The sequence below is a fragment of the Petaurus breviceps genome, unplaced genomic scaffold (assembly GCF_028583685.1).
Source record: "Petaurus breviceps papuanus isolate PSGF00001 unplaced genomic scaffold, PetGlider_PUasm1.0 126, whole genome shotgun sequence".
Classification (NCBI taxonomy): domain Eukaryota; kingdom Metazoa; phylum Chordata; class Mammalia; order Diprotodontia; family Petauridae; genus Petaurus; species Petaurus breviceps.
In genome coordinates this window covers 75,601,304-75,627,855 of record NW_027185655.1, presented here as the reverse complement: position 1 = coordinate 75,627,855, position 26,552 = coordinate 75,601,304, and the positions used below count along the sequence as shown (strand labels likewise).

Genomic DNA, 26,552 nt, shown 5'->3' with positions numbered 1-26,552 from the left:
TAATCAAAATACAGGAGGTTGTGTTAAAGCTTCTATGGAAAACTACGAAATAATGAGAACGTTCCCTTCCATCCCAGGAAGATTTCTACATTAATTTTCTACATTATATGTATAAAATAGTCAGACTATACCAAAATATATAAGAAGTGCCAGAGAAAAGAGATCAGAACAACAATATAGTACATAGTGACTATAACTATGTAAATAAGTACATCAGCAATAAAGTTTGGAAAAATATACCGAAGAAAAAACAAGCTTAGAAGAAACTGAAATGACTTTGTTACTACCTAGGTTAAAATGAATATGCAATATTTTTAAACTGTTTTATTAAAAGACACTATAACAGATATTTATTGTTTTATTTTTGCATTCTTGTTTGATTATTTCAATATTTGCTTATGGTAAAAAAAACAAAAACGCAAATTATAAAGTGGTGAGCCTAAATTTTATGACCACAAGTAGGTACCAAAATCGAAAAATCTTGTTTGCTTAATGTATAAAATTGAGCTTCAAGAAACTAAACCTGTGGTAATTAAAAAATTCTTAAAACTATTACTCTAATAGATGCTGAAATTTAGGACAATAGCTTTTTCACTTAATGAATATGTTTAACGGTCTTTCATGCATCCAAATTAAACATAACATGTGAAAATCATTATCCTCTATTTACATAAGTGGCTGGTGAATTTGGAAGCATAAAATAATGGCTATATAGAACTGAATGAAAATTTTAGATGGCTTCAATCTTGGAGACTTTTACTTAACATATTTTTCTTTTTTTTCTTTCCTACAATAGGATGTTTATTTACAGAAAACCTAAGAGCACTGGCCAGAAACTTGGCTAAAATGCTTTAAAATTTTGAAGAGGCTATAATGGGAAGCGGCATGATGCAGTGGAAAGGGGCTGAGTTTTAGAGAAAAAGATCTAGCTCCAAATCCAGGTTGTAGAGTTTACTACATTGCATGTCTAGTCAATGAACTTCCTTTGGCCTTCATTTTATCATCTATAAAATGAAAAAGGTGGAATAGTTGATCATCTATAAATAGGTTCCAGCTATAAACATATAGCTTGATCTTCCCTGTACAGATTATTCTCTAGTCTTTCTCCAAAGTTTCAGACTAGCATCATCAAATGGCTGTCCACAGGCATCATAAACTCCACATGTCTAAGACAGAAATTCTTTTTCACAAGAATTTACTCCTCTTCCAAGCTTCTTTATTTCTGTCATGGGCTACACCATCCTTCCAATTGTACATGTTCACAACCTAGGCATCAATCTCAACTCTTCTACTTAGCCACATTCCTTGTTTACCATCAACTGCTAAGTCTTGCTCATTCTAGCTCCATGACATTTCACACACCTGTTTCCCTTCTCTCCACTCATACAATCATTCTTGCTCATGCCCTCATTGCAACATGCTCCTCATCTGAGATTATCTTCCATTTACACTCTATAAATTTTATACATACAATTTTTTTGCATGTTGCATGTGAGTTCTTTGAAGGCAAGGACTATTTTTGACTTCCTTTGCAGCCCCAGAATTTAGCACAGTGTCTGGATCATATTGAATACTTAATATTAAAAACCTGTATACTATCTGATTCCAGGTCACACATTCCTAGTTATTTACAGTCTCTATCAATGAATTTCCAGACATTTGACCGTCTTTGACTATTTTCCTTTGGATACATTTCAGCTAAGATATTTCTGATGTGGTCTGATTAGTGCAGCATAATGTTCCAAACATTTGTATACTTCAGTTGTAAAGAAGTCACTGGTTACTTTCAGTGATTTCTTTGGAGTGAAAGGGATAAAAAATGAAGCAAGTATGTGTCAGGGGAAGTACTTGAATCTTTATCTTCTTGAATCTAATCTCAGATCTCTATCAATTATGTTATGGTATTTAAAGGATTTTATTAATTTCTATTAAATATAGTAGGAAAAAAACAAACTCAAAAAGGTGAAAATGGGTCAGCTTTTTTGGCAATAGCTACATTTAGGAGTACAATTAGATAACAGAAAATATTACTGAAGTACACAAGGTAATGATAAATACAACACTGGACTGAGGAAATTGGAGGTTTTTATTTTTATTTTTTAACATCTTAGGCTAATTGAATAACTACTTTCTTAGGCATATAGGAATACAACTGCAAACATTATTTAGCCCAGTCTACTCATTTTACAGATAAGCAAATAAGAGCAGAGTAGTTGGGGCAGCTAGGTGGTGCAGTGAGTAAAGCGCCAGCCCTGGAGTCAGGAGGAGGACCCAAGTTTGGTTCCGGCCTCAGACACTTAACACCCACACAAAAAACTAGCCGTGTAACCTTGGGCAAGTTACTTAACCCCAATTGCCCTCCAAAAGGCCAAAAAAACGGAGTAGTCAAGTGAATTGTCTGAGATCATATATTATTCAATATCCAAATTAGGATTAGAACTGAGGACTTCTAACTGCAAAATGTTGTTTCCACTGAGGCAGCTATATGGCCCAGTGGACAGAGTGCTGGACCTAGAGATAAGAATGCTTGGCCATAGACAAATACTATAATGATGATGATGATGATAATGATGGGAACTACTACAACTACTACTACTACTACCATTTTTAGGGGTTTTAAGGTTTGCAAAGTGTTTCACAAATATTATGATTTGATCCCCACAATAATTTTGCTATTATTATCCTCATTTTATAGTTGAGGAAACTGAGGCAAAAAGAGGTTAAGTAACTTGCCCAAAGTCACACAGCTAGTAAATATCTGAGCATGGATTTGAACTCAAGTCTTCACAACTCCAAACCCAGTACTCTACCCACTGCATCATCTAGTTGCCTCAGACTGAGAGGGAGAAGAACCAAGACAAGGCAGAGTCAAAAACATCCTAGAAAAGAGAGAATGTTCAGAAGGATAAGAGGATCCACATGGTTGAATGTTGTCAAAAGAACAAGAAGAATGAGGATTCAGGACAGATGAAAAATAACATATATTCAGGGCACCTCAAAATACACAACTGAGAAAAAATTTACAAATAAAAACAGAAATGTACCAAGTGATATTATTCTATAATAAGATTACAAGTGATATGATCATACTAATAGCAACCGGGTAAAAAAGATGAAGAGAGATACTGAATTAAAGGTTTAAAGAATAGAAATTTACTTTATTACTAATAAAAATAGTTGACATGTAACACATTAAGGTCTGAAAAGTACTTTATAAACATAACTGTACTGGAGCCTCTCAAAACCCTACTAAATAAGTAGAAGTATTATTATTCACATTCTATAGGCAAGGGAACAGATATAGAAAGGCTAAGAGCCATGGTCATACAGCTAATAAATGGTAGAGGTGTCAGATCTCTTAACTCTAAGTTCAATGTTCATTCTATTATGCTATGCTGCTTTCAATATGTTATAACAAATTGGGTCAAAAAAACCTCAAAAGTATAAAGAGATTTCACAGGTCATTTGGCACAAACCAGAGTTTAGTAAGAATCCTCTCTACTACATACTTGTCAAGTGACTATCCTGCCTTTGCATGAAAAACCTGAGGGAAAATGTTACTTTGGTACCATATTGATTCAAAACTGAATTATCAAAATATTTAACATTTTTAAGCTGGTAATAAATTTAAAATAAAAAGCCTAGTGTAATCAAACGTCTGAAAGATTTGCAAATCCAAAGAAAATCTTATGTCTAATCTTGTACTCTTAGACTTTAGAGATATTCTAAAAAATACTGTGTAGACTAAAAAGGGCAGAGTAGTCAAGTGAATTGTCCGAGATCATATATTATTAAGTATCCAAGTCAGGATTAGAACTGATGACTTCTAACTGCAAAATGTTGTTTCCATTGAGGCAGCTATATGGCCCAGTGGACAGAGTGCTGGAGCACTGGGAAATTTAATCAACATTCAATGAGTCAGCAGGAACTGTGAGGTTATAGAAAGTATGTGTGGTATGTAGCATGTCTATCTTAAAAATGCAAAAATATTAATGGTAAGTATTTTAAATGTTCTTTTTTTTAAGCTATATGCATAACTTTTTTATTTAAAAATATGTATAAATGTATTTAAAAACAATAATGAATCCTCCATTTATCATAAATAACACTTAAAAAAAACCTGTATTTTGGAAAAAAAGGGCGGGATTATTTTACATATTTTTCTTAAATTTAATATTTTAAATTTGACATGTAAAAATAAATTTCTTGTTTTTATTTTTGTTTTTCTGGGAGGGGAGAAGGCAAGGCAATTAGGGTTAAATGACTTGCCCAACGTCACACAGCAAGTGAGTGTGTCAAGTGTCTGAGGTCAAATTTGAACTCAAGTCCTCCTGACTCCAGGGCCGGAACTCTATTCACTGTGCCACCTAGCTGCCCTTAAAAATAATTTTTAACATCTGTTTATTAAAACTTTCCAAATTCTCTTGTTAACCCCCCCTCCTTTATTGGAAAAAAAGCCAACTGACATGTTATGCATGTACAGTAATAAAAAAACACTTCCATATTAATTATATTATGAAAGAAAACACAGAGGAAAAAAACTACCAAGTATAAAAGAAAAAAAATTTTTTCGATCTCCATTCAGATTCTATCAGTTCTTCATTTAGAGATGAATAGAATTTTTGCATCATAAATCCTTCAGAATTGTCTTGGATCATTGCATTGCTGAGGGCTAAGTCATCATAGCTGATCATTGTACAATATTGTTCTTCTTCTAGTTCTGCTTATTTCACTTTGCATCAGTTCATGTAAGTCTTTCCAGGCCAGGTTTTTTCTGAGAGCATCCTATTCATCATTTCTTATAACACAATAATCATAATCATAATCATAAACCACAACTTGGTGAGCCATTCCCCAACTTATGGGCTTTACCTCAATTTCAATTTTTTTTTTTGCCACCACTAAAAAAGCTGCTATAAATATTGTTGTACATAGAGGCGTCTTTTTTTTTTTTAATCTCTTTGGGACACAGACATAGCAGTGATATTGCTAGGTCAAAGGGTATGTGCATGGTTTTAGAGCTTTGTTGAACATAGTTTCAAACTGCTCTCCAGAAAGGTCGAATCATTTCACAACTCCACCAACAGTGCACTGGTGTCTCAATTTTCCCAAATCTCTTCCAACATTTATCATTTTCCTTTTCTGTCATATTGGTCGATCTGATGGGTATGGGATAGTACCTTCATCTTATCCCCCACCCCCATTTATCCCACTCTCCCTCTCCTTTTACCCTGTCCATCCTCAAAAGAGTTTTGCTTCAGACTACCCCCCCCCCATTTGCCCTCCCTTCTATCAGTTCACCCCCACCTCTCTGATCCCTTTCCCCACCTACTTTTCTGTTAGGGTAAGATAGATTTATATACCCAACTGAGTGCATATGTTATTTCCTCTCGGAGCCAACTCCAAAGAGACTAAAGTTCAGGTCCTCCCTCCTACTTCCCCCATCTTCTCCTACACTGTAAAAACTTATTTTATGCCTCTTTTATGTGAAATAATTTACTCCATTCTACCTCTTTTTCCTTCTCAAGCTTTTTTTTGGGGGGATATCATCCCATCATATTCAACTCACATCCTTGGCTTCTGTCTATGTCTACTCCTTCTAATTCTTGAATAATGAGAGAGTTTATTTTTTTATTTTTAAGCAATCGGGGTTAAGTAACTTGCTCAAGGTTACACGGCCAGTTATTTCTGGGTGTGGTGCTGAGTGTCTGAGCCCGGGATTTGATCTCCAGGTCGTCCCAACACTGGAGCCGGTACTCTTACTCGCTGAGCCACCTGGCCACCCCTAAGCAATTGGGGTTAAGTAACTTGCTCAAGGTTACATGGCCAGGTGTTTCTGGGTGGGTGCTGAGTGTCTGAGCCCGGGATTCGATCTCCAGGTCTTCTCAACACTGGAGCCAGTGCTCTTACTCGCTGTGCTACCTGGCTACCCCGAGAGTTTTTTTTTAAAGAGTTACAAGTATGATCTTCCCATGAAGAAATGTAAACAGTTTAAACTTACTAAATCTCTTATGACTTCTCCTTCCCATTTACCTTTTTATGCTTCTCTTGAGTCTTGGTTCTGAAAATTAAATTTCTGTTCTGCTCTGGCCTTTTTAACAGGAATGTTGGAAAAGTCTTCTGTTTCACTCCATGTCCATTTTTTCCCTGAAGAATTATACTCAGTTTTGTTGGGTAGGTGATTCTTGGTTATAATTCTAACTCCTTTTCCCTCCAGAATATCATATTGCAAGGCTCTGATCTTTTAATGTAGAAGCTGCTAAATCTCATGCTATTTTGACTATGGCCCCACAATATCTGAATTGTTTCTTTTTGGTTGCTTACAATTTTTTCTCATCTTCCTGTGAGATTTAGAATTTGGCTATAATAATTCCTAGGGGCTTTCATCTGGGAATCTCTTTCATGAGGTGAGCAGTGATCTTTTCCCCCATTTCTATTTTACCCACTGGTTCTAGAATATCAGGGCAGTTTTCCTTGATAAATTTCTTGAAAGATGAACTTTTTTGATCATGGCTTCCAACTAGTACAATAATTCTTATTTCTCCTTGATCTATTTTCCAAGTTGGTTGTTTTTTAGTAAAATATTTCGCATTTTCTACTACCTTTTCATTCTTTTGATTTTGCTTGATTACTTTATTTTTTTGCTTTTTGGAGGGCAGTGGGGTTAAGTGACTTGCCCAAAGTCACATAGCTAGTAAGTGTGTCAAGAGTCTGAAGCTGGATTTGAACTCTGGTCCTCCTGACTCCAGGGCTGGTGCTCCATTCACTGCGCCACCTAGTCACCTCTTTATTACTTCGTAATATCTTATGAAGTCATTAGCTTCCCCTTGCCCAATTCTAATTTTTAAAGAATTATCGATCAATTCTACTTTTAAAGAATTTCTTCAAGTAATTTTTGTACATCTTTTTCCATTTGGCCAATTCTGCTTTTTAAAAAATTCTTCTCTTCAGCAACTATATATTTTTATCCATGTGGCCAAGTTGCTTTTTAAGGCATTTATCTCGTTGATGTACTTTTCTGCCTCTTTTACCATTTGCCTTATTCTGGTTTTTGTTTTTTAGCTATTTATTTAGTATTTTTTTGTACTTCCTTTACCAAGCTGTTGACTCTTTTCATGATTTTATTGTATCACTGTGATTTGTTTTCCCAATTTTTTCCTCTATCTCTTTTATCTGATTCTTTAAAATTCTTTTTGAGCTCTTCCAGGACCTGAGACCAATTCACATTCCCCTTTCTCCTGCAGCCTTAAGCAATGGTATGCTAATGCTCCTTTTGGCCCTGAAATTGCAAACCAGGACTTTGATCCAGATCCGAGTATGGGTCCGCAACACAGTCTTAGACCCAGTGCCAGCAAAGGGGTCCCAGAAATCTTCTTAACAGTTATCCAACACCTCTTGCCCACAACTCATTCAGCTGCCCCTAAGGAGTGATGCTGGTTTCTTGTGGTATGGCCTTTATTAGCACTGGATTACGTTTCATTCTCACCCTGATGTGATGGATATTTCCTCCTGATAAGTTGTCTTGGACTAGAAAACGGACCCTGTCTTTTTTTGGATTCTGCTGCTCCAGAACTTCTTTTGAGGCATTATTTAACATTGCTTGGGGGAGAATTTGGGATCAGGCAAGTCCCTGCCTTTTCTCTGCCATGTTGACTCTGCCCCCAGTTTAACATTTCTTACAAAGAAACAGTTAAAATAATGTGTCAATCTTATTGAGATTCTATATATGTTCAGTTTCTACAATTCTTTGCTCGGATATCTTAAAGCGTACTATAGCTAGACCATACTGGACTGCCCTGAATTTACATAGTGTTCCTAGTACTTACAAAGAGTGTCAGCATTAATTTAAATATAACTCAATTACATGTAACTGTTTTAATGTATTCTAATGAGTATTGGGTCTGTCCCAGTGCTATAGATTTCTGCTCCTCTACACCAACAGCAGGAATGTCCCTCTCAATCAATTTAGTTCAAAAACACCTTTTTATTTTGATCCCCATTAAAAGCGCCCTCCAGAAGAACCCAACAAGAAAGGAGGATGTATCTAACCTTTCTTGTTAGTGACAACTCCTCCACTCAATCTCACAGCTATTTTAAGGAGGAAAAGCAAGTTTTATTTAACAGACTTTTGTACTTTAAGTAACAAAGGAGACCTATAAATCCAAGGTCAGTCTGTTACTATTACTAAACTGATTCACAAGAGAAAGGAAAAAAATGCAAGAGTACTAAGGACTACAGTGAAACAAAAATCAATGATGGCTGAGAATAGAAAGGGATGAAAATACTCTCACAAAAAAAGGTGAAAGAAAAAGAAAGGGGAAAAGGTCTGGGAAAAATTAGGGCTTTTCAATTTTTTTTTTAAATAGATAAATGAAGTAAAACCCAAACTTACTATGACGATACCCTGGCTGCATAATAATAGATATAAAGACTTAAATAGAAATATATAGGCATATCTTGACCTCTATCCTTGAATATAATCATTTTGATCTCAATTATAAGCCAAAAGGTCAAGTCACTGAAAAAATAATACCTAATTTTAATTTAGTATTAGAATTTATGGTTCCTTGACAGAACATAATTAAGTGCCAAATGGATTTACAACTTAGAAAATTAAGGCAAATATTAGTTTCCAAATGCCAAATGATTCTGAGGGATTAAGAGATATTCAAACAAGTACAATAATTAATCTACATATGACAAAAGACAAAATTATACACACGAATGGAGTCACAGATTATCACAGTCCAACCTGTTTGAATTGGCTTGTTTAGACACGGCCTTCAATCTTTTCAATGTTTTCCTAACTGTATCAGCATCAGAAGAATGGTGATGACCTGCAGCCCCAATAGGAAATCCTGGACGTATTCCAGGTGGAACACCTCTGTAGATAAATATGCATAGTGACTTTCATTACTTTAATCTGGAGCAAAGCATATTCAATCTCACTAGAACATAGCCATACCTTTCAGCAAAGCAATGGCGATGTATTCCTCCTTTCCACCTTGCCTCTCTGTCTTCTGCTCTTTGTTGCTGCATTTGATCAAAAATAGCATGGTAATGTTCATATGGTCCTCGGGAAGGAAAAGGACCTGGTGCCACTGTCCTTCTAGCACCAATATAGGATGCCTGCAAATTAAAGAAAGTGCTTTCAAAATGTTCTGTCTTTTTAAATTGCATATATATCATGTGCCCAGAGAACAAAACATATCAATTTAAACAGATACTTTTTAAAATTGAATTTGTTAACTTAAAAGGTAATAATACTACATAATATTCTATGGTTTTCCTTTAATGTTATAAAATACTCAAAGGCATGTTACTTTCCTAAGCAACAATGACAATGAATTTTTTGTTTACTTTGTGTACTAATAAAAATAGATTAGCAAAATAAATGAACAGTAATGTAATAAATACATGCAAAAAACTATAGGTAAATTCTAATAAAATGTTCTCCAAAATACTCAAGGGCATGGTAGTTTTCCAGTAACAATAGTAATGCATTTTTAGTTTACTCTGTAAACCAATAAAAATAGAAGAACAATAATACAATAGTAATTACTGGTAAATTTTAATTAAATGTTTCCAAAAGGAAGTCAAAAGAATGAAGATAATATTCATTTGCAATTATCCACACTGGATGCATATAAAAACCAATGGATTAAAAGTCTTTAACAAGGGATATAAAAGAAATAGAAGTCAAAGTTCCTATCCTCAAGAAACCTGCAATATACTTGGAAAGATTAGATATGGATAGATTTTTAAAAAATGTATAACTTGCACATAAGTGAACAATAATGTGGCACAGAATGTGGAAATACCCAAAACTAGAAAGATCATGGCAGAAAATGTTAACAATGAAATGCTTTTTAGAAGAAATTAATCTTGAATTGGGTTTGAATGGTAAGGAAAAATAAAGAGGACCTTCTAGGTAAAAGGAACAATATAAGATAAGAAACTGAAATGAAAATTAGCAAGCTAGGTGTCTGAGATAGAAAAAGAAGAAAGCATGAATGGCAAGGGGATTGGGCTGGCTAAAGTATACTAGGAAGCAATGAGAAATGTAGCTAGATTTGAATATCAGGATAAAGGGCTTGGATTTGAACTCAGTGTAATAGAAAGAACACTGGACTTAAGAGTCAGGAGAGATCTGGATTCAAGCTCTACATCTGACAGTGCCTAGCCATGTGCTCACAAATATAATTTAATTTCTCTTCTACCATTTCTTCATCTATAAAATGGGAATAATAATATCTGGAATATGCATCTCATAAGTTTTTCTTGATGTATCTCAAAACACTCTATAAATGTCAACTTTTAATACTACCCAGGAAGCAATAGGAAGCCAAAGCAGACTTTAAACTGAAAATGATACATGAGGGAGATCAACCTTTTATTGCTGTGCAAGATCTAAACTTAAGTGTTGGCTGTGGAATACAAAGAGTGATGAAGAATCGGCATGATGAGGATAGTAATCAGGCACATGGGAAGAAGTGTTTTGATTCTCAGTGTTTCAGAAAATTATAGCGCTACTTGCTAAAATAAGGTGAACTAGGAAGGATGATAAAGTAAGATTTTAATTCCTGACATTGTCTGAGGTAGCAAAAAGTCATTCATTTAACTGGAGCTGATAATTATATTTACCTGGAGATCTTAGAGGTGAAGACAATGTAAAGTTTCAGAGCTGGAAATGTACTTCATAAAAAGGGTAAACTTTGGGACGGCTAGGTGGCGCAGTGAATAGAGCACCAGCCCTGGAGTCAGGAGGACCTGAGTTCAAATCTGGATTCAGACACTTAACACAAAACTAGCTGTGTGACCTTGGGCAAGTCACTTAACCCCAATTGCCCTCCAAAAAGCAAAAAATTAAAAAAAGGGTAAACTTGGAGGGTTGGAAGAAGTCAGTCAGTTATTTATAATAATAAAAAGAAAGAAGAATAGAGAGGTATAGTCCAAAGTGTGAAAAGATGAAGTAAGGGGAAGATGAGAGGTTAGTCAAAGAGGAATGATGCCAACGGAAAGCCTATGATTTCACAAAATGAAGGAAAAAGAGAGGTTCAAGATGGAAATGGTCTAAATAGTACCAGGGTAGAGATCAAGAAAGATGACAAAATAAGATAGGTCCCATATGAAGTTCTAAGGAGAGGTAGCAGCAAAGGAGTTATGGGGGTAGGAGTCACATTATGGAAGGCCACCTCAAGAGTTTTGCTATGGAAGTTAAGGAAAGAGGAAAGTAATTTCAAGATATGGTAAACTTGAGTTTAACTTATAACTTGCCAAAATTTGCTTAAATTCTTTTATGACCATTCATATAATAGCACTTTCTGTCACAAAACATGTTCCTCATAACAAACTTCTTTGTTAGAAGTACATAGTAGGCTTTCTTAAAAAAAAAAAAAAAGAATATTGAATGCTTTTTTCAGAAATCGTTTTTTAGGAGATTAGTCAAAAACATGCTATCAGGAGTATAATTTTAAAAATAAAATAAATTTTAAAAATTAGAATAAAAAACAGAAGTACATAGTAAAAGTATTATTCCCATCTTATAGATAGGCAAGTAGGTTCTAAGAATTAACTGACTTGTCCAGTTGTGTTAACTGGGGATTCATATCCATGGGTCTTAATTCCACTCTTTTCATTGTACCCTGGCTTATGTTTCACTAATCTGTAAAAATTCATTTTTATTACAAGCTTAACAATATACTCATCAACAAATGACTGAACACAAATAAATATAATAAAACTATCAAATGTGAACTATTAATACAGACAAATACTATATCATAACAAAAGAGTTTGCACAAACTTTCTAGGATTCCTTCTGATTGATTTTCTTTTATTATAACTACATTTTAATACATATTTTATTTAAAAAAAAAAACACAGTCAATATGCATGTTATTCTCCTAATTTTGATTTCTTTGCTAAAACAGCTGCCTTTACATACTTCTTTGTTTTGTGTTACTAAAAAATTCTATTAACATACCACAATTTCCCCATTCTTTATTAATTTCTTATTTAAGTTTTTCAGAGGCAAAAAAAAAAATCTTTTTTTGGGGGGGGGCCGGGCAATTGAGGTTAAGTGACTTGCCTAAGGTCACATGGCTAGTTTTTTTGTTAACTGTCTGAGGCTGGATTTGAACTCAGGTCTCCTCCTGACTCCACGGCCGGTGCTCTATTCACTGCACCACCTAGCCACCCCAATAACCTTTTTTTTTTTTTTAAAGCTTCCTATATACAGTGTTCCAATTTTAGGTTTAATAACATTCTTTTTTGCTTATTTTAAGTCTGATAAAAGTAAACACAATCATTTCCATATTAAAAGAACTAGAGATGAAAACTGACTATGTACAGCTTGCTTTAAAAAAAGTTTATAATATACTTGACAGCATCATTCAAATACTGTCCTGCTGATATCTCCTGAAATTTGTGCTCCCTTCTGTGTCATTTATAAAAGTTTCATTAACTTTTGTCCCCCTGGCATCACTATCACTCTCCTTGGTCCTACTTCCCAACTAAAACTAAAGTCATTCATTTTCTTATATCAAAGTAATAAGGGTTTACACACTGGCTTGTTTATAACTTTGCTGGTCAAGACTGGAGGGGTAGGAATCTGCATTTGTATTTTGGACATGAGCTGCTGATCAGTCCTTAAGTGTCTCAAAACTGAAAATGCTAGAGCTGTTGTACTGTTTTCCAAATTTTATTTACTTCATTTTCAATCTCTTTATAAATTTGTTGTGAATTCTTTAAAAAAAATTTTTTTTTTTTTAGCTTTTTGGATAGAGGAAGGCAGGGCAATTGGGGTTAAGTGACTAGCCCAAGGTCACACGGTTAATAAGTGTTAAGTGTCTGAGGCTGGATTTGAACTCAGGTCCTCCTGATTCTAGGATCGGTGCTCTATTCACTGCGCCACCTAGCCTCCCCCTCCTTTTTAATTTGTGATATTTGTAATCTGATATTCTTCTTGTTTTAAAAAAATTAGGTTACAGTTTGTCTATTATTACCCCACTCAAAAAACTCCAATTCTTTTTTTATTTATTAATTCAAGTTTGCATTTTGCTTTCAAATTTATTAATAGCTTCCTTTATTTTCAGAATTCTATTCTGGTGGTTAATTGGAATTTTCAAATACATTGTTTTCCTAGTTTAGTTTAGCTGTGTGCTAGAGTCCTGAGAGAGTTCCTTCTCCCTTTTGTTAATGAAAATGCTGAAATGCACAAATTCTCCCATTGCTTTGGCTATAGCACAAGGATTTTGCTATATTGTCTCATTGCTGTCATTTCTCCCTTCTAATTATAATTTCTATGATTTGTTCTCTCATCCACCAATTCTTTATGATCAAGTTAGTCTCTAATTTTTAATACCTCTTTCAATAGGCAATTATTAAATGTGAATTTTACTGCATCCAATCAGTAAAATATGTGCTTAATATTGTTGCTTTTCTTCATGACTGTGAGACCTTACTACTGCCAATCAGAAATCGCCAGAGAGCTACCATATTTAATTTATACAAAATTCTATTTAAGTCCTTAATTTCTTTCCTATTTTCTTTAAAATTTGCTCTAGCTTTAAAAGGGGTATGTTGAAGCCCCTCAGTATTAGAGTTTTACTACCTAGTTCTCTCTGAAATCTGTTTATTTTTCTAAACATTTATATGAAAAACAATTATGTGCATACATATTAAATTTTAAAAAATGTTTAACATTTAATATTCCTCCAATTACACATAATAACAATTTTTAAACAGTCATTTTCTAAAATTTTGAGTTTCAAACACTTTATTTCCTACCCTCCCTACCCCCACATTGAGAAGGCAGGCAATTTGATATATAGATTATACACACACAGTCAGGCAAAGCACATTTCCATATTAATCATACTGTGAAAGAAAACACAGACCAAAAAAAAAAAAGCCCCAAGAAGTATAAAGTACAAAAAAACTATACTTGAATCTGCTTTAAGATCCCATCAGTTGAGAGGGGAGCCAAGATGGCAGAGGGTAAGCAGGAACTCATCTGAGTTCCTCCATGAATCCCACTTGTAATCTCTAAAAAGTGAATCTGAATGGATTTTAGAGTGGAAGAATCCATTGGGAGATGGAGTATGGCAGATTCCCAGTCCAGGAAAATGAGCACATAGAACTGGGTAGGAGGAGTGTGCAGGTTACACCAGCATGGACCTGAGACCAGACCACACGGAAGAGGAGAGGGAGAGAGGGGCCCAGCTTGGCATATTTCTTACCCTGGGTCAGAGGATTGGTCGGAGCTAGGTAAGAGAAAGCACAGGGCCCCTGGCAGCAGCAACAGCAGCTTCTCCTGGGGCTATCAACCCACAGCCTGGATATTTAAAAATCACACACTTGAACTTCCAGGAGCCAAGATGGCAGAGTAACCCTAGCTACTCTAATCCCCCTCCCTGACCCTGAAAACCCAGAGATTATTGCGCCAGTGTAAAATCCTGAAATTGTGGAAGCAGTAGCAGGCTTGTGAGTCCTAGGGGAAGGGTATGACTGAAGCCTGTGCTGACCCTGAAGTGAAGGGAGGGAGGCCTTTGTCCCAACAAACCCCATCTCAGCTGACCAGTGGGAGATCCTGAAGCCCAGGGGGGTGGAACCAGCAAGTGCTAACACCACAAGCCCATGTATGCCTTACCATAATCAAGGAAATTTACAGATACCAGGGCTGCAGGCCACCAGCTGCTGAGCCTGCTTGAGCTCTAGCCCAGGGGCACAGAGGCAGAAACCAGAAGTGGCCAGACCACCCCTCCTCCACAACTTAACTCTGTGAACCTCAGGGAAACCCAGGAGAAACACAGAAAGTCCTGGTCTTGGCCTCAGTCTACCCAGAGGCTACAACGCACAAAATCAACAACCAGGCCCCCAGATCCTAGCCTGAGAAGCTGGGTCAGAACCCTCTGTGCCCAAGAAGCAGAAATCCACTTTAAAAGCCAGGAACTAAGCAATCAGAATGGGCCAGAAGCAACCAAAGAGGACTGAATCCTATTATTGTAAAAGAGAAGAATCACTTTCAGGAGATACCATCAACCCTATATCCACACCTGAGAACACAGAAGGAAATATGAACTTGTATCAAGCCCCAAAAGCATTCTTAGAAGAGCTCAAGAAAGACTTTAAAAGCCAAATTAGAGAGGTAGAAGATAAACTGACCAATTCTTTTAAAATTACATTGGCGAAAATGGAAAAAAAATCTCACTGAAGAAAACAAATCCTTAAAGAGTAAAATTTGTGAACTGGGACCGGAGGTTCAAAATCTAACTTGAGAAAATACCTCCCTAAAAATGAAATCTAAATATATGGAACAGGAGCTTTAAAAACTAACTGAGGGAAATAATTCACTAAAAATCAGAATCAGTCAAGTCAAAGCTAATGTCTCTATGACCCATCAAGAATCAGTCAAACAAGGGGCGGCTAGGTGGCACAGTGAGTAGAGCACCAGCCCTGGAGTCAGGAGGACCTGAGTTCAAATTCGGCCTCAGACACTTAACACTTACTAATCATGTGACCTTGGGCAAACAAGAAATCATAGAAACAACCAGTAACTTCATTCTAGAAAATGACAATGAGACAACATTCCAAAATTTGTGGGATGCAGCAAGAGCAGTTCTTAGGGAAGTTTTATATCCCTGAACGCATACATAAATAAAATAGAGAAAATGGAGGTCCATAAATTGGGCATGCAACTGAGAAAGCTAGAAAAAGAACAAACTGAAAATCCTCAATTAACTACTAAATTAGAAATACTAAAAACCAAAGGAGAGATTAATAAAACTGAAATTAAGAAAACTATTGAATTAATAAATAAAACTAAAAGCTGGCTTTATGAAAAAAACCAATAAAATTGATAGACTTTTAGTCAATATGATAAAAAAAGGAAGAAAACCAAATTACCAGTATCAAAAATGAAAAGGGTGAATCCAGTGAAGAGCAAATTAAAGCAATAATTAGGAATCATTTTGCCCAACTGTATGCATATAAATTTGACAATCTTAGTGAAATGGATGAATATTTACAAAAAATAAAAGTTGCCTAGATTAAGTGAAGAGGAAGTAAACTACTTAAATAATCCCATCTCAGAAAAAGAAATTGAACAAGTCATCAATGAACTCCCTAAGAAAAAATCTCCAGGGCCAGATGGATTTATTAGCAAATTCTATCAAACATTTAAAGAACAACTGATTCCAATACTTTACAAACTATTTGGGAAAATCGGAGGAGTCCTACCAAATTCTTTTTATGACATAAATTGGTACTGACACCTAAATCGGGAAGAGACAAAACAGAGAGAGAAAATTACAGACCAATTTCGCTCATGAATATAGATGCAAAAATTTTAAATAAAATGTTAGCAAAAAGACTACAGCAACTGATCTTGAGAATAATACACTTTGATCAGGTAGGATTTATTCCAGGAATGCAAGGATGGTTCAATATTAGGAAAACCATCAGTATAATTGATCATATCAACAACAAAACTAGTAGAAATCATATGATTATCTCAATAGACGCAGAAAAGGCTTTTGACAAAATACAACATCCATTCCTATTAAAAACACTAGAAAGTATAGGAATAAATGGAGTCTTCCTTAAAATAATAAGTAGCATCTATCTAAAACCATCAGCAAGTATTATAAGTAATGGGGATAAGTTAGAAGCATTTCCAATAAGATCAGGGGTGAAACAAGGATGTCCATTATCACACCTCTTATTCAATTTGGTACTAGAAATGTTAGCATTAGCAATTAGAGAAGAAAAAGAAATTGAAGTAATCAAATTAGACAAAGAAAAGACCAAGCTATCACTCTTTGCAGATGATATGATGATAAACTTAGAGAATCCTAGAGAATAAAGCATCCCCTCTATTTCCAACTCTTTGCCAGCACTAAAAGAGCTGCTGTACATATAAGCCTGCTGTGTACTTATAGGCCTTTTCCTTTTTTTTTTTTTTTTTTTTTTTGCCTTTTGGAGGGCAACTGGGGTTAAGTAACTTGCCCAAGGTTACACGGATAGTGCTTTTGTGTGGGTGTTAAGTGTCTGAGGCTGGAACTGAACTCAGGTCCTCCCAACTTCAGGGGTGGCGCTTTACTTACTGCACCACCTAGCCACTCCTCCTTTTCATTTTTTTAATCTTTGGGATACAGACATAGCAGTGATATTGCTGAGTCAAAAGTATTCATGGTTTTAGAGTCCTTTGGGCATAGTTTCAAACTCCTCTCCAGAGAGGTAAAATCATTTCATAATTCCACCAACAGTGCATTCATGTTTCAATTGTCCCACATCCCTTCTAACAGTTATCATTTTCCTCTTCTGTCATATTAGTCAATCTGATAGGTGTGGGGTGGTACCTCAGAGTTGTTTTAATTTGCATTTCTCTAATCAATAATGCTTTAGAGCATTTTTTCATATGATTATAGATAGCTTTGATTACTTTATCTGAAAACTGCTTGTTCCTAAATTTTGACCATTTATCGGTTGTGGAACGGTTCTTATTTTTATTCATTTGACTCAGTTTCCTAAATATTTGAGAAAGGAGGCCTTTTCAGAGAAACTGGCTGAAAATTTTTTTCCCATATATGATCAGTCACTGAGTATTTCCATCCACCCTATTTTGTCCCTTATTTATGCTACTCTCTTTTCACCCTGTCTATCCTCAAAAGAGTTTTGCTTCTGACTACCACCACCACCCCAATTTGCCCTTCCTTCTATTAGCTTCTCCCCCTCTTATCTCCTTCCCCTCCTACTTTCTTGTATGCTAAGAGAAATTTCTATACCCAATTGAGTGCATATGTTATTCACTCTCTGAGCCAACTCCAACAAGAGTAAGTTTCAAATCCTCCCACCTACTTCCTTCATCTTCCCCTATACTGTAAAAACCTCTTTGTGTCTCTTTTATGTGAAATAATTTACTTGATCTATTTTCCAAGTTGGTTGTTTTTTCAATGATATATTTCACATTTTCGACTTTTTTTCATTCTTTTGATTTTTGTTTTATTGCTTCTTGATGTCTCATGGAGTCATTAGCTTATTACACTTGCCCAATTCCAATTTTTAAAGAATTATTTTCTTCACTGAGCTTTCTTTTCTTTAGTGAATTCTCCTAACATCTTTTTCCATGTGGTCAGGCCTGCTTTTTAAGGAGCTCTTCTCTTCCACTAGATTTCTGTGCCTCTTTTACCACTTTTTCTATTCTGTTTTTAAAAGTGTTATTTTTTTCAGCATTTTTTGTGCCTCCTTTACCAAGTTGTTGGTTCTTTTTTCATGACTTTCTTGCATCACTATGATTTGTTTTCCCACTTTTTTCCTCTACCTCTTTTATTTGATTCTTTAAAATCTTTTTGGGGGTCTTCCAGGAATTTTTTTTGGACCTAAGACCAATTCACATTTTGCTTTCAGCCTCTGAATTTTTTTTTGACTTAGTTGCCTTCTGAGTTTGTTTTGGTCTTTCCTATCATTATAGTAACTTTCTATAATTAGATTCTTTTCTTGTCATTTGCTCAGTTTTCCAGCCTTTTTTTTTTGAGTTTTACCTTTACATGTTGAAATCTGGCTCTGCTCCTTGTATTGGAGGGGCACTGTCCCAAGCATCACGTTTTTTGTGCTGCTGTTTTCAAAGTTAATTTGGGGGTGGGAGTGATAAGTTTTTAGTTCTTCCAAAGTTCTCTAAGGAGAAGTATGTTTCCTACTTTCCTGACCTCTGCTCTGGTCTGTGCACAGCCATAACCTTTTTTTTTTCCACCCTGCAAATGTGACCAAGGAGTCTATTCTTCTGTGTCTACAATTTTTACATCTTTTAATCAATTATACGAAGACAAAGAGGTAGTATGTTGTGGAATTTCATTTCTGAAAGCCTGTTTTTTCCCTATTGATATCCTCAGGGAGGATATCGTCACTGATTTTCATATAATTCTCATTATAATTTTATATAAACAGGAAAATAGACAAATGGGTTAGAATTGCTGCAGTTCACTCAATAGTGTTTTTTCTTTTTCTTTTTGGCCTTTTGGAGGGCAATCGGGGTTAAGTAACTTGCCCAAGGTTACATGGCTAGTATTTTTGTGTTAAGTGTCTGAGGCCATATCTGAACTCAGGTCCTCCTGACTCTAGCGCTTTTACTCACTGCGCCACCTAGCCGCCCCAAATGTTCAGAAATTTTTAAGTTTAGCTGGACTGAATCTTCAGAGTTAGTGGGATTTTGGGTAAGGATGAGTAAGGGCATATTTCTGTCTGAACAGTATAGAATTCATGAGGGTTACTTTGAAGTTGACCATCAGAATGCTATGTTTCCATAATAAGCCTTTTCCAACATATAGTGCTTAGGAGAGAAGAGCCATAGCTTTACTCACTGTGCCACCTAGCCACCCTAATTTTTGCCTTTTTTTTTTGGAGGGCAATTAAGATTAAGTAACTTGCCCAAGGTGACATGGCTAGTTTTTCAATAGTCTGTTTTCAGTATAAGGGCCAAGATTTTTTCTATGCTTTTAATATCTTTTCTTCCTTCAGAAAACATGTAAATTAATACCTTGATGCCCTCACAACTGTGTCATCTCTAACATCAATCATGCTACACAAACTAAACTGAACCTTTACTCTAGCAAGGTAATCCTTTTACAACTTCCTAACCCAAGATCCCCACTTATCATATTACCTTCTCTAGACCTTTCCATCTCTCATCAAACTTCTCAGAGCTACCTCTCCCTTACCCTTTCAGTTGGGAACCCTCTCTCATATGACACTGACAAGAACTAAGACCACATCATTCCCCTTTCCAATAAATTCAAATAGGGGTGAATAGGTGGCGCAGTGAATAGAGCACTGGCCCTAGAGTCAAGGAGGACCTGGGTTCGGATCCGGCCTCAGACACTTAACACACAAAAAATTAGCCGTGTGACCTTGGGCAAGTCACTTAACCCCAATTGCCCTCCAAAAAGCAAATAAATAAATTAATAAACTCAAATGGCTTCCTATCACCTTCAGGATCAAATATAAAATGCTATCTCTGGCCTTTAAGACCTCCATAACCTGGCCCCCTTCTCCCTTTTCAGTGTTCTCACACATTACTCCCCTCTAAGCATTCCACAATCTGGTGACACTGACCTCCTGGTTATCCCTTGAATATGACAATCCATATCCAAACTCTGGACATGTTCACTGGCTGCCATCAGGACAGAAATACTCTCATTCCTCATCTCTACCTCCTTGCTTCCCTAGTTTCTTTCAAGTTGCAGAAAAGAGTGTTAGTTCCTAAAAGGAGCCTTTCACAATCCCCCTTAATGATTATCTCCAATATATGTCTTACAAATCTTGTTTGTATATAGCTGTTTGTATGTTTTCCTCTCATTAAACTGTGAAGTTTCTTGAAATCAGAGATTTTTATTTTGCCTTCTTTTGTATCCTCAGCATTTGGGATAATGCCTGGCATATAGTACAATCTTAATAAATGTGTTTTGACTAACTGAAGCCTCAGTTTCTTGTTTATTTGATTAAGAGGACTCAGGAGACTGATTTATTCCTTTACATTTCTTATATGAATACTACTTGGCAAAAGTGAACGCTTTTGATGCATTTTAGTTTTTTTGCTGCCAATATTTTCTATAATAATTTTCATCATATTCATAAATGCCATTGCTTTTTGGTTGTTTTTCAGCATAAACATTTTCAGTTATGTTGGCGAAAATTATACTTCCTTCTTAGAAAGAATGGTTTCATTTTTGACTTTGTATTGGCAGTCCATAACATATTGCCCAGAACTTAATAAATACTTATTGATCAATTATAATGGACTAGGATATAGTTTCTCTATGTAACCAAACAAGATAACATATGGAAAGCACAATATTAATATTCTTTATCTCTACATTTAGCAACAGTCTAGGTAATACATATTATGATCTATTAAAGTGTGGATGGATTCACTTAGCAATTTAGATGACTGCCTTTTTTAGGGAATAGTTTATTTATTAATGGTTTAATTTCTGAAAATGGTCTGTTTTATAATTTTATATATTTGATACTTTTCTAGATGGTAGAAGTCTTTTAAATACTATAACTTATTAAGATTCATTCTATTTTAGTAAGCAATAAAGAAGCATATTTAGTAAGTATTTAATAACAAAATTAATAATGATAAACATTTCTAGGTGGAGTATATAGTTATTTCAACGGATTTGACAACTTGACTACACTTATTTTTAAAAGGGTTTTCTTCTCAATTTTTAACAGGAAAGACAGAGGTTGGAGGAAGGAAAAGGGGAGGCATTTTCAGTAATAGTGATATAAAAAAAAAGAGGACTATTAAAACATTTTTAAAAACGTACAGAATATAGCAGTAAAAATTCAGAAGGAAGCAAATGTTAAGAAGTCAGGAAACCCAAGATGAGGCTAGGATATTTAATATTGTACTAAAAGAGTGAGTCATCATATAAACCAAGTTAAAAAAGCCAAGAGTAATATGAGATATCAAATTACTACAGACCTGCCAAGCATGGTTGCTAGAAATGTCAATATTTTCACATATACAAAAATAAGTATAAAACAATTTTAGAAGTAAATATATATAGCTAAGATAAAAAATGATTATGATATCTGCAGCAATATTTCATAGGATTAATTGTGAATCAATCATGAGTACATTTTTATTTACCAAATGGAAGTAATCAATAGAGGTATTATAGGACAAAATTTTAACTACAATTTAATAATTATCAGACTAAATAATAACATCTACTTCTTACCTTAACTTCACCACTTCCACCACAACTTAGAACACTTCTCCATCCTTGTTCCCTGGCCCTATTTCTTTGCTCCATCTTTAGGGGAAAAAAAAGAGCCATTGCAAGTATTTTGTTTATGAAGCAAATGTTACATAAGAAGCAAAAATGCATTCCTGAAGAAAAATGTATCACACAAAAATAAAGGAAATTTCATCCTTACCCTTTCCTTTTCTTGTCTTTTCATATGTTCTTGTTTCATTAAACAAATCTGTAACAATTAAAAGACAGTTTCTTTAGATCATATGAAACATAATATAATAGCTATATCAGCAAAGCAAGAAAAAAAAAATAAACCTGTCTACCTGTTCCCTTTGTTTTTTTTTCATTTTCCTGACATTCCAACTTTCTCTTCCCTGCTAACTCCTTAAAAGGAAATAAAGTATTACTTAGTCACTATATTAATTCTTATTTTATATTTTCATCAGGAAAGTTAGTACTCCATTAGTAGAAGCATGCCCAAAGAGGTGTAAGAAAAAGTTAAAGGTTTTTGGTGGAAAGAAATAAGGAGGAAAGGGTTTGAGGTTTAATTTTGTACTGTAAGTATTTTTAATTGTTTAAAAATTACTTGTGCGGCCTGAAAATAAGCAATAGTTGTTAACTTTATACCTCTAACATTTTCCTCCTTTCTTCTCCAGGATTCATTTTCTTCAATGGAGGTTGTTGGGCCTGGACAAAAAGTGAAGCTAAAAATTAGATAAAGAGTATGAACCACACATTTTAGTAAATTCCAAAGTATAAGGAAAACCGAAAGAAAAAATTCCAAAGCCAACTTTGATAAAATTCTGCTTCCCAATATAATTTTCTTCAACTGAACTCAATATATTTTCTGTGGATCAGAAAAAGACAATTAGATGCCAAAAGGTTTGAAAAAGTTATTTTCTGATGAGTGGATTCTGGGAAGATGATGTAGGAAGTCAGAACATTGCAACCTTTCAAGATTTTCCCCCACAAAAGAGATAAAATAGGGTGAACATAAAGGGTAAAAATAAACAAGAGACATTACTGGGGTTCCCCAAGGACAATCAGAGAAAATGTGAAGAAAAATCCCAGGAAGAGATCTGGTCCCTGTGAAAGTAAACACTTCTAGGTTAAGTCCACTTAAACCTCAAGTTGTAAGTGTACCTCAGCCCCAGACACAGGAACTTTTACCTCAGGGATAGTGAGGGGAATCTGAGTCAAGAAAGATCAAGGGAACCTCTGCTAAAAAGGAATGCCAGACCCAACTGTGCTGTTGAGATACTGCCTGGGCAAGATGGAACCAACATACATCCAGTGAGTGAAGAAGTAGTGGGGTGAGAAAACTGCTGGCTGTGGGCACTTATAGGAGGGAAGAGTTTTTGGTTTTGATTACAGACCACAGAGGAGAACTGAAAGAGACCACAGGCCAGGGACACCATCCCCATGTCCCAGGACTAGAGGTAATTACAAAAACGGAGCTGCTACAAGTTTTAAAAAATGAACACGCAAAGGAGAAAGAATCCAACCATACAGGGTGGCCAGGTAGCACAGTGAGTAAGAGCACTGGCTCCAGTGTTGGGATGATCTGGAGATCGAATCCCAGGCTCAGACACTTAGCACCCACCCAGAAACACCTGGCCGTGTAACCTTGAGCAAGTTACTTAACCCCAATTGCTTAGGGGCGGCCAGGTGGCTCAGCGACTAAGAGCACCGGCTCCAGTGTTGGGATGACCTGGGAATCAAATCTGGGCTCAGATACACAGCACCACATCCAGAAATAACTGGCCGTGTAACCTTGAGCAAGTTACTTAACTCCAATTGCTTTAAAAAAAAAAAAAAGAATCCAACCATACAGAATTACTATGGTAATAGGGAATACCTAGGTTCATCTTCAGAGGAGGATAGTGAAGCATTAATCACCTGCCCAAAAAAGAATTCACAGAAGAACTTAAAAAAGACTTTAAAAATCAAATGAGAGACTGAGGATAAAATTAAAAAAAAAAATCCAAGAAAAACAAGAGGCTTGTGAAAAGAAATTCAACCAATTAGAAAAGGAGATCCAGAATCTTGAGTAAGAAAATAACTCCCTGAAAATCAGAATTGGGCAAGGGGTAGCCAGCAAAGTTATAAGAACAAGAAACAACAAAAGAAAATATAAAGAATGAAAAAAATAGAAGAGAATGTAAAGCATCTCATAAGAAAAACAACTGATCTAGAAAATAAATCAAGAAGAGAGAACATAAGAATAATTGGACTACCTGAAAGCTATGATTTAAAAAAAAAGAATTTTGATACAGTAATACAAGAAATAACTGAAGAAAACTGTCCTGAAACATTAGAACAAAAGGGGAAAACAGAAACAGAAAAAATCCACTGATCACCATTTGAAAGAGATCCTATGAGGAAAACCCAAAGTAACAATATAGACAAATACCGATGTTTCCAGCTCAAGGATAAAATATTAAAAGCAACAAGAAAATTTTTTTAATATTAACAGTGCCACAATTAGAATCACAAAAGACCTAGCCGGAAGACGATGGGGGCTGGCACAGAGGCCCAGACACCAGGGTGCACAGAAGCCTGGATGCCAGGGTGTGCAGAGGCTCGGACACTGGAGAGTGCAGAGTTCCTGATGAGCCCTAATCAACAGGGCGGCAAGCTGACCCACCAACCACAAGGGCCATTGCCAGGCCTATGACTGCAGGGCTGGGACTGGATGGAGCTGGCTACAAAACCCACAAAATTACAGAGAGAAGTTAACCTTCCTTCTGCTGAAGATAGCCCAGCAGGCCAGCAGGAAGCGGCCAGTGTAGTGCTCTTGGAGCCAAGCCCAGCCCTTCGCTAGCCCAAGGTTTTAGCCTCAGGGTGGCCTGACCAGCCACTGGCTGGAGGGACTTCAGATCACCAGGAGCTGAGGCAGTTTGCAGAATTATCAGCCCATAAGTGCTAAGACAAAGTGAGGTCAGTGCAGTGTAGACTTTGGGACCTGGGAATTCGGGAGTATGGTAGGCCTTTGCCCCCAGGGCCAGAAGAAACTGAGGCACCACAGCCATGCAGCTGCTGCCACCTGGCTGCTTCAGAGATCCTGGCCTGCAGATTGAAGGGGCACCAAGCAACCAGTCTGAGGGGTAATCACTTTTGCTTTAAGAAGCTTGGGTCTGGATTGTGGTCTAGGGTGGCGGTCCTGGGGTGCATGACCAGTTTGTCAGAGGGTGGGGAGGCTTCAGAGAAGGCACCCAGCTAATAGCTCCAGCAGCTGAGAAAACACCAATGATTAGGGACAAAGCTCTCCCCTCTGGTAGCAGAGTTTTACTGTGGCAAAAAGCTCAAAAGTCAAGTAATTGAGTGGCAACATTAGCAAATGAGGGAAGCAAGGCAAACACAATAATCCAACTTTGGACTCCTTTTTGGGGGACAAAAAGGATCAAGGTATGGAACAGGAGGAAGACAATGAAGTCAGAACTCCTGCACCAGAAGTTTCCAAGAAAAGAGTAAGCTGCTTACAGGCCACAGAGGAGCTTAAGAAGGATTTTCAAAACCAAATAAGAGACATGGAGGAAAAATTGGTAAGAGGAATGAGAATGATACAAGAAAATTATAAAATGAGAGTCAACAACCTGACTGAAGAAAATAACAACTTAAAAAATAGACTAAATCAAATGGTAAAAGAGGTTCAAAAAGCCAATGAGAAGGAGAATGCCTTAAAAAGCCAAATTTGCCAGATGGAAAAAGAAGCTCAAAAGCTCAATGAAGAGAATCATTCCTTCAGAATTAGATTGGAGAAAATGGAAGCTAGTGACTTTATGAGAAATCAAGATACTATTAAACAGATCCAAACAAATGAAAAAATAGAAGGCAATGTGAAATATTTCACTGGAAATACCACTGACCTGGAAAATAGATCCAGGAGAGATCATTTTAAAACTATTGGACTACCTGAAAGCCATGATCAAAAAAAGAACCTAGAAATCATCCTTCAAGAAATTCTCAAAGAAAACTGCCCTGATGTTTTAGAACCAGAAGCAAAATAGAGGTTGAAAGAATCTACCCATCACCTCCTGAAAAAGATCCCAAAAAGAAAACTCCTAGGAATACTATAGCCAGGTTCTGGAGTTCCCAAATCAAGGAGAAAATATTACAAGCAGCCAGGAAGAAACAATTTGAATACTATGAAAACACAATCAGGATAACACAGGATCTAGCAGCTTCTACACTGAGGGATCGAAGGGCTTGGAATATGATATTCCAGAGGTCAATGGAGCTGGGATTAAAACCAAGAATCAACTATCCAGCCAAACTGAGTATCATGTTTCAGAGGAAAATACGGTCTTTCAATGGAACAGAGGACTTTCAAGCATTCTTGATGAAAAAACCAGAGTTGAATAGAAAATTTAACATTCAGTTATAAGAAGCAAGAGAAGCATGAGAAGGTAAACAGGGAAAAGAAATCATAAGGAACTTACCAAAGTTGAACCACTTACATTCATACATGGAAAAATGATAATTGTAACTTATGAAACTTTTCTCAGTATAAGAATAGCTGAAGGGAATAGAAGTGTGTGTGTGTGTATGTGTATACACACATACATATATATGTCTATATAGGAGGGTATATGGGCATATGAATACATATGTGAATATGTGTACATATGTGTACAGGTTTACATAGATAGAGGGCACAGGGCCAGTTTAATGGGAAGGGATGATACTTAAAAGGTGAAATTAAGAGGTGAGAGAGGAATATAATGAGAGGAGATGGGGAAAGACAGAATGGGATAAACTATCTCATATAGAAGAGGTAAGGGA

The 26,552-nt window shown here is 36.0% G+C and overlaps 1 protein-coding gene across 5 annotated transcripts in view; it reads right to left on the bottom strand.

Moving 5' to 3' along the window:
- The window catches only part of NEK1 (NIMA related kinase 1), a 186,319-nt gene that overhangs the window by 88,179 nt on the left and 71,588 nt on the right, over positions 1–26,552 (bottom strand). For 3 of the 5 annotated variants that reach the window (XR_011170037.1, XM_069097133.1, XM_069097141.1), the window contains exons 12-16: positions 22,395–22,454; positions 21,949–21,996; positions 21,750–21,824; positions 8,966–9,129; positions 8,753–8,884 (exon numbers count right to left, since the gene is read on the bottom strand). Coding sequence is in view for 4 of the 5 variants with exons in the window: in XM_069097133.1 (XP_068953234.1) it covers positions 8,753–8,884; positions 8,966–9,129; positions 21,750–21,824; positions 21,949–21,996; positions 22,395–22,454 (479 nt within the window). In the remaining variant the exon portion in view is untranslated. The remainder of the gene's footprint in view (positions 1–8,752; positions 8,885–8,965; positions 9,130–21,749; positions 21,825–21,948; positions 21,997–22,394; positions 22,455–26,552) is intronic. The other 2 variants (XM_069097148.1, XM_069097155.1) reach the window with 1 other exon arrangement.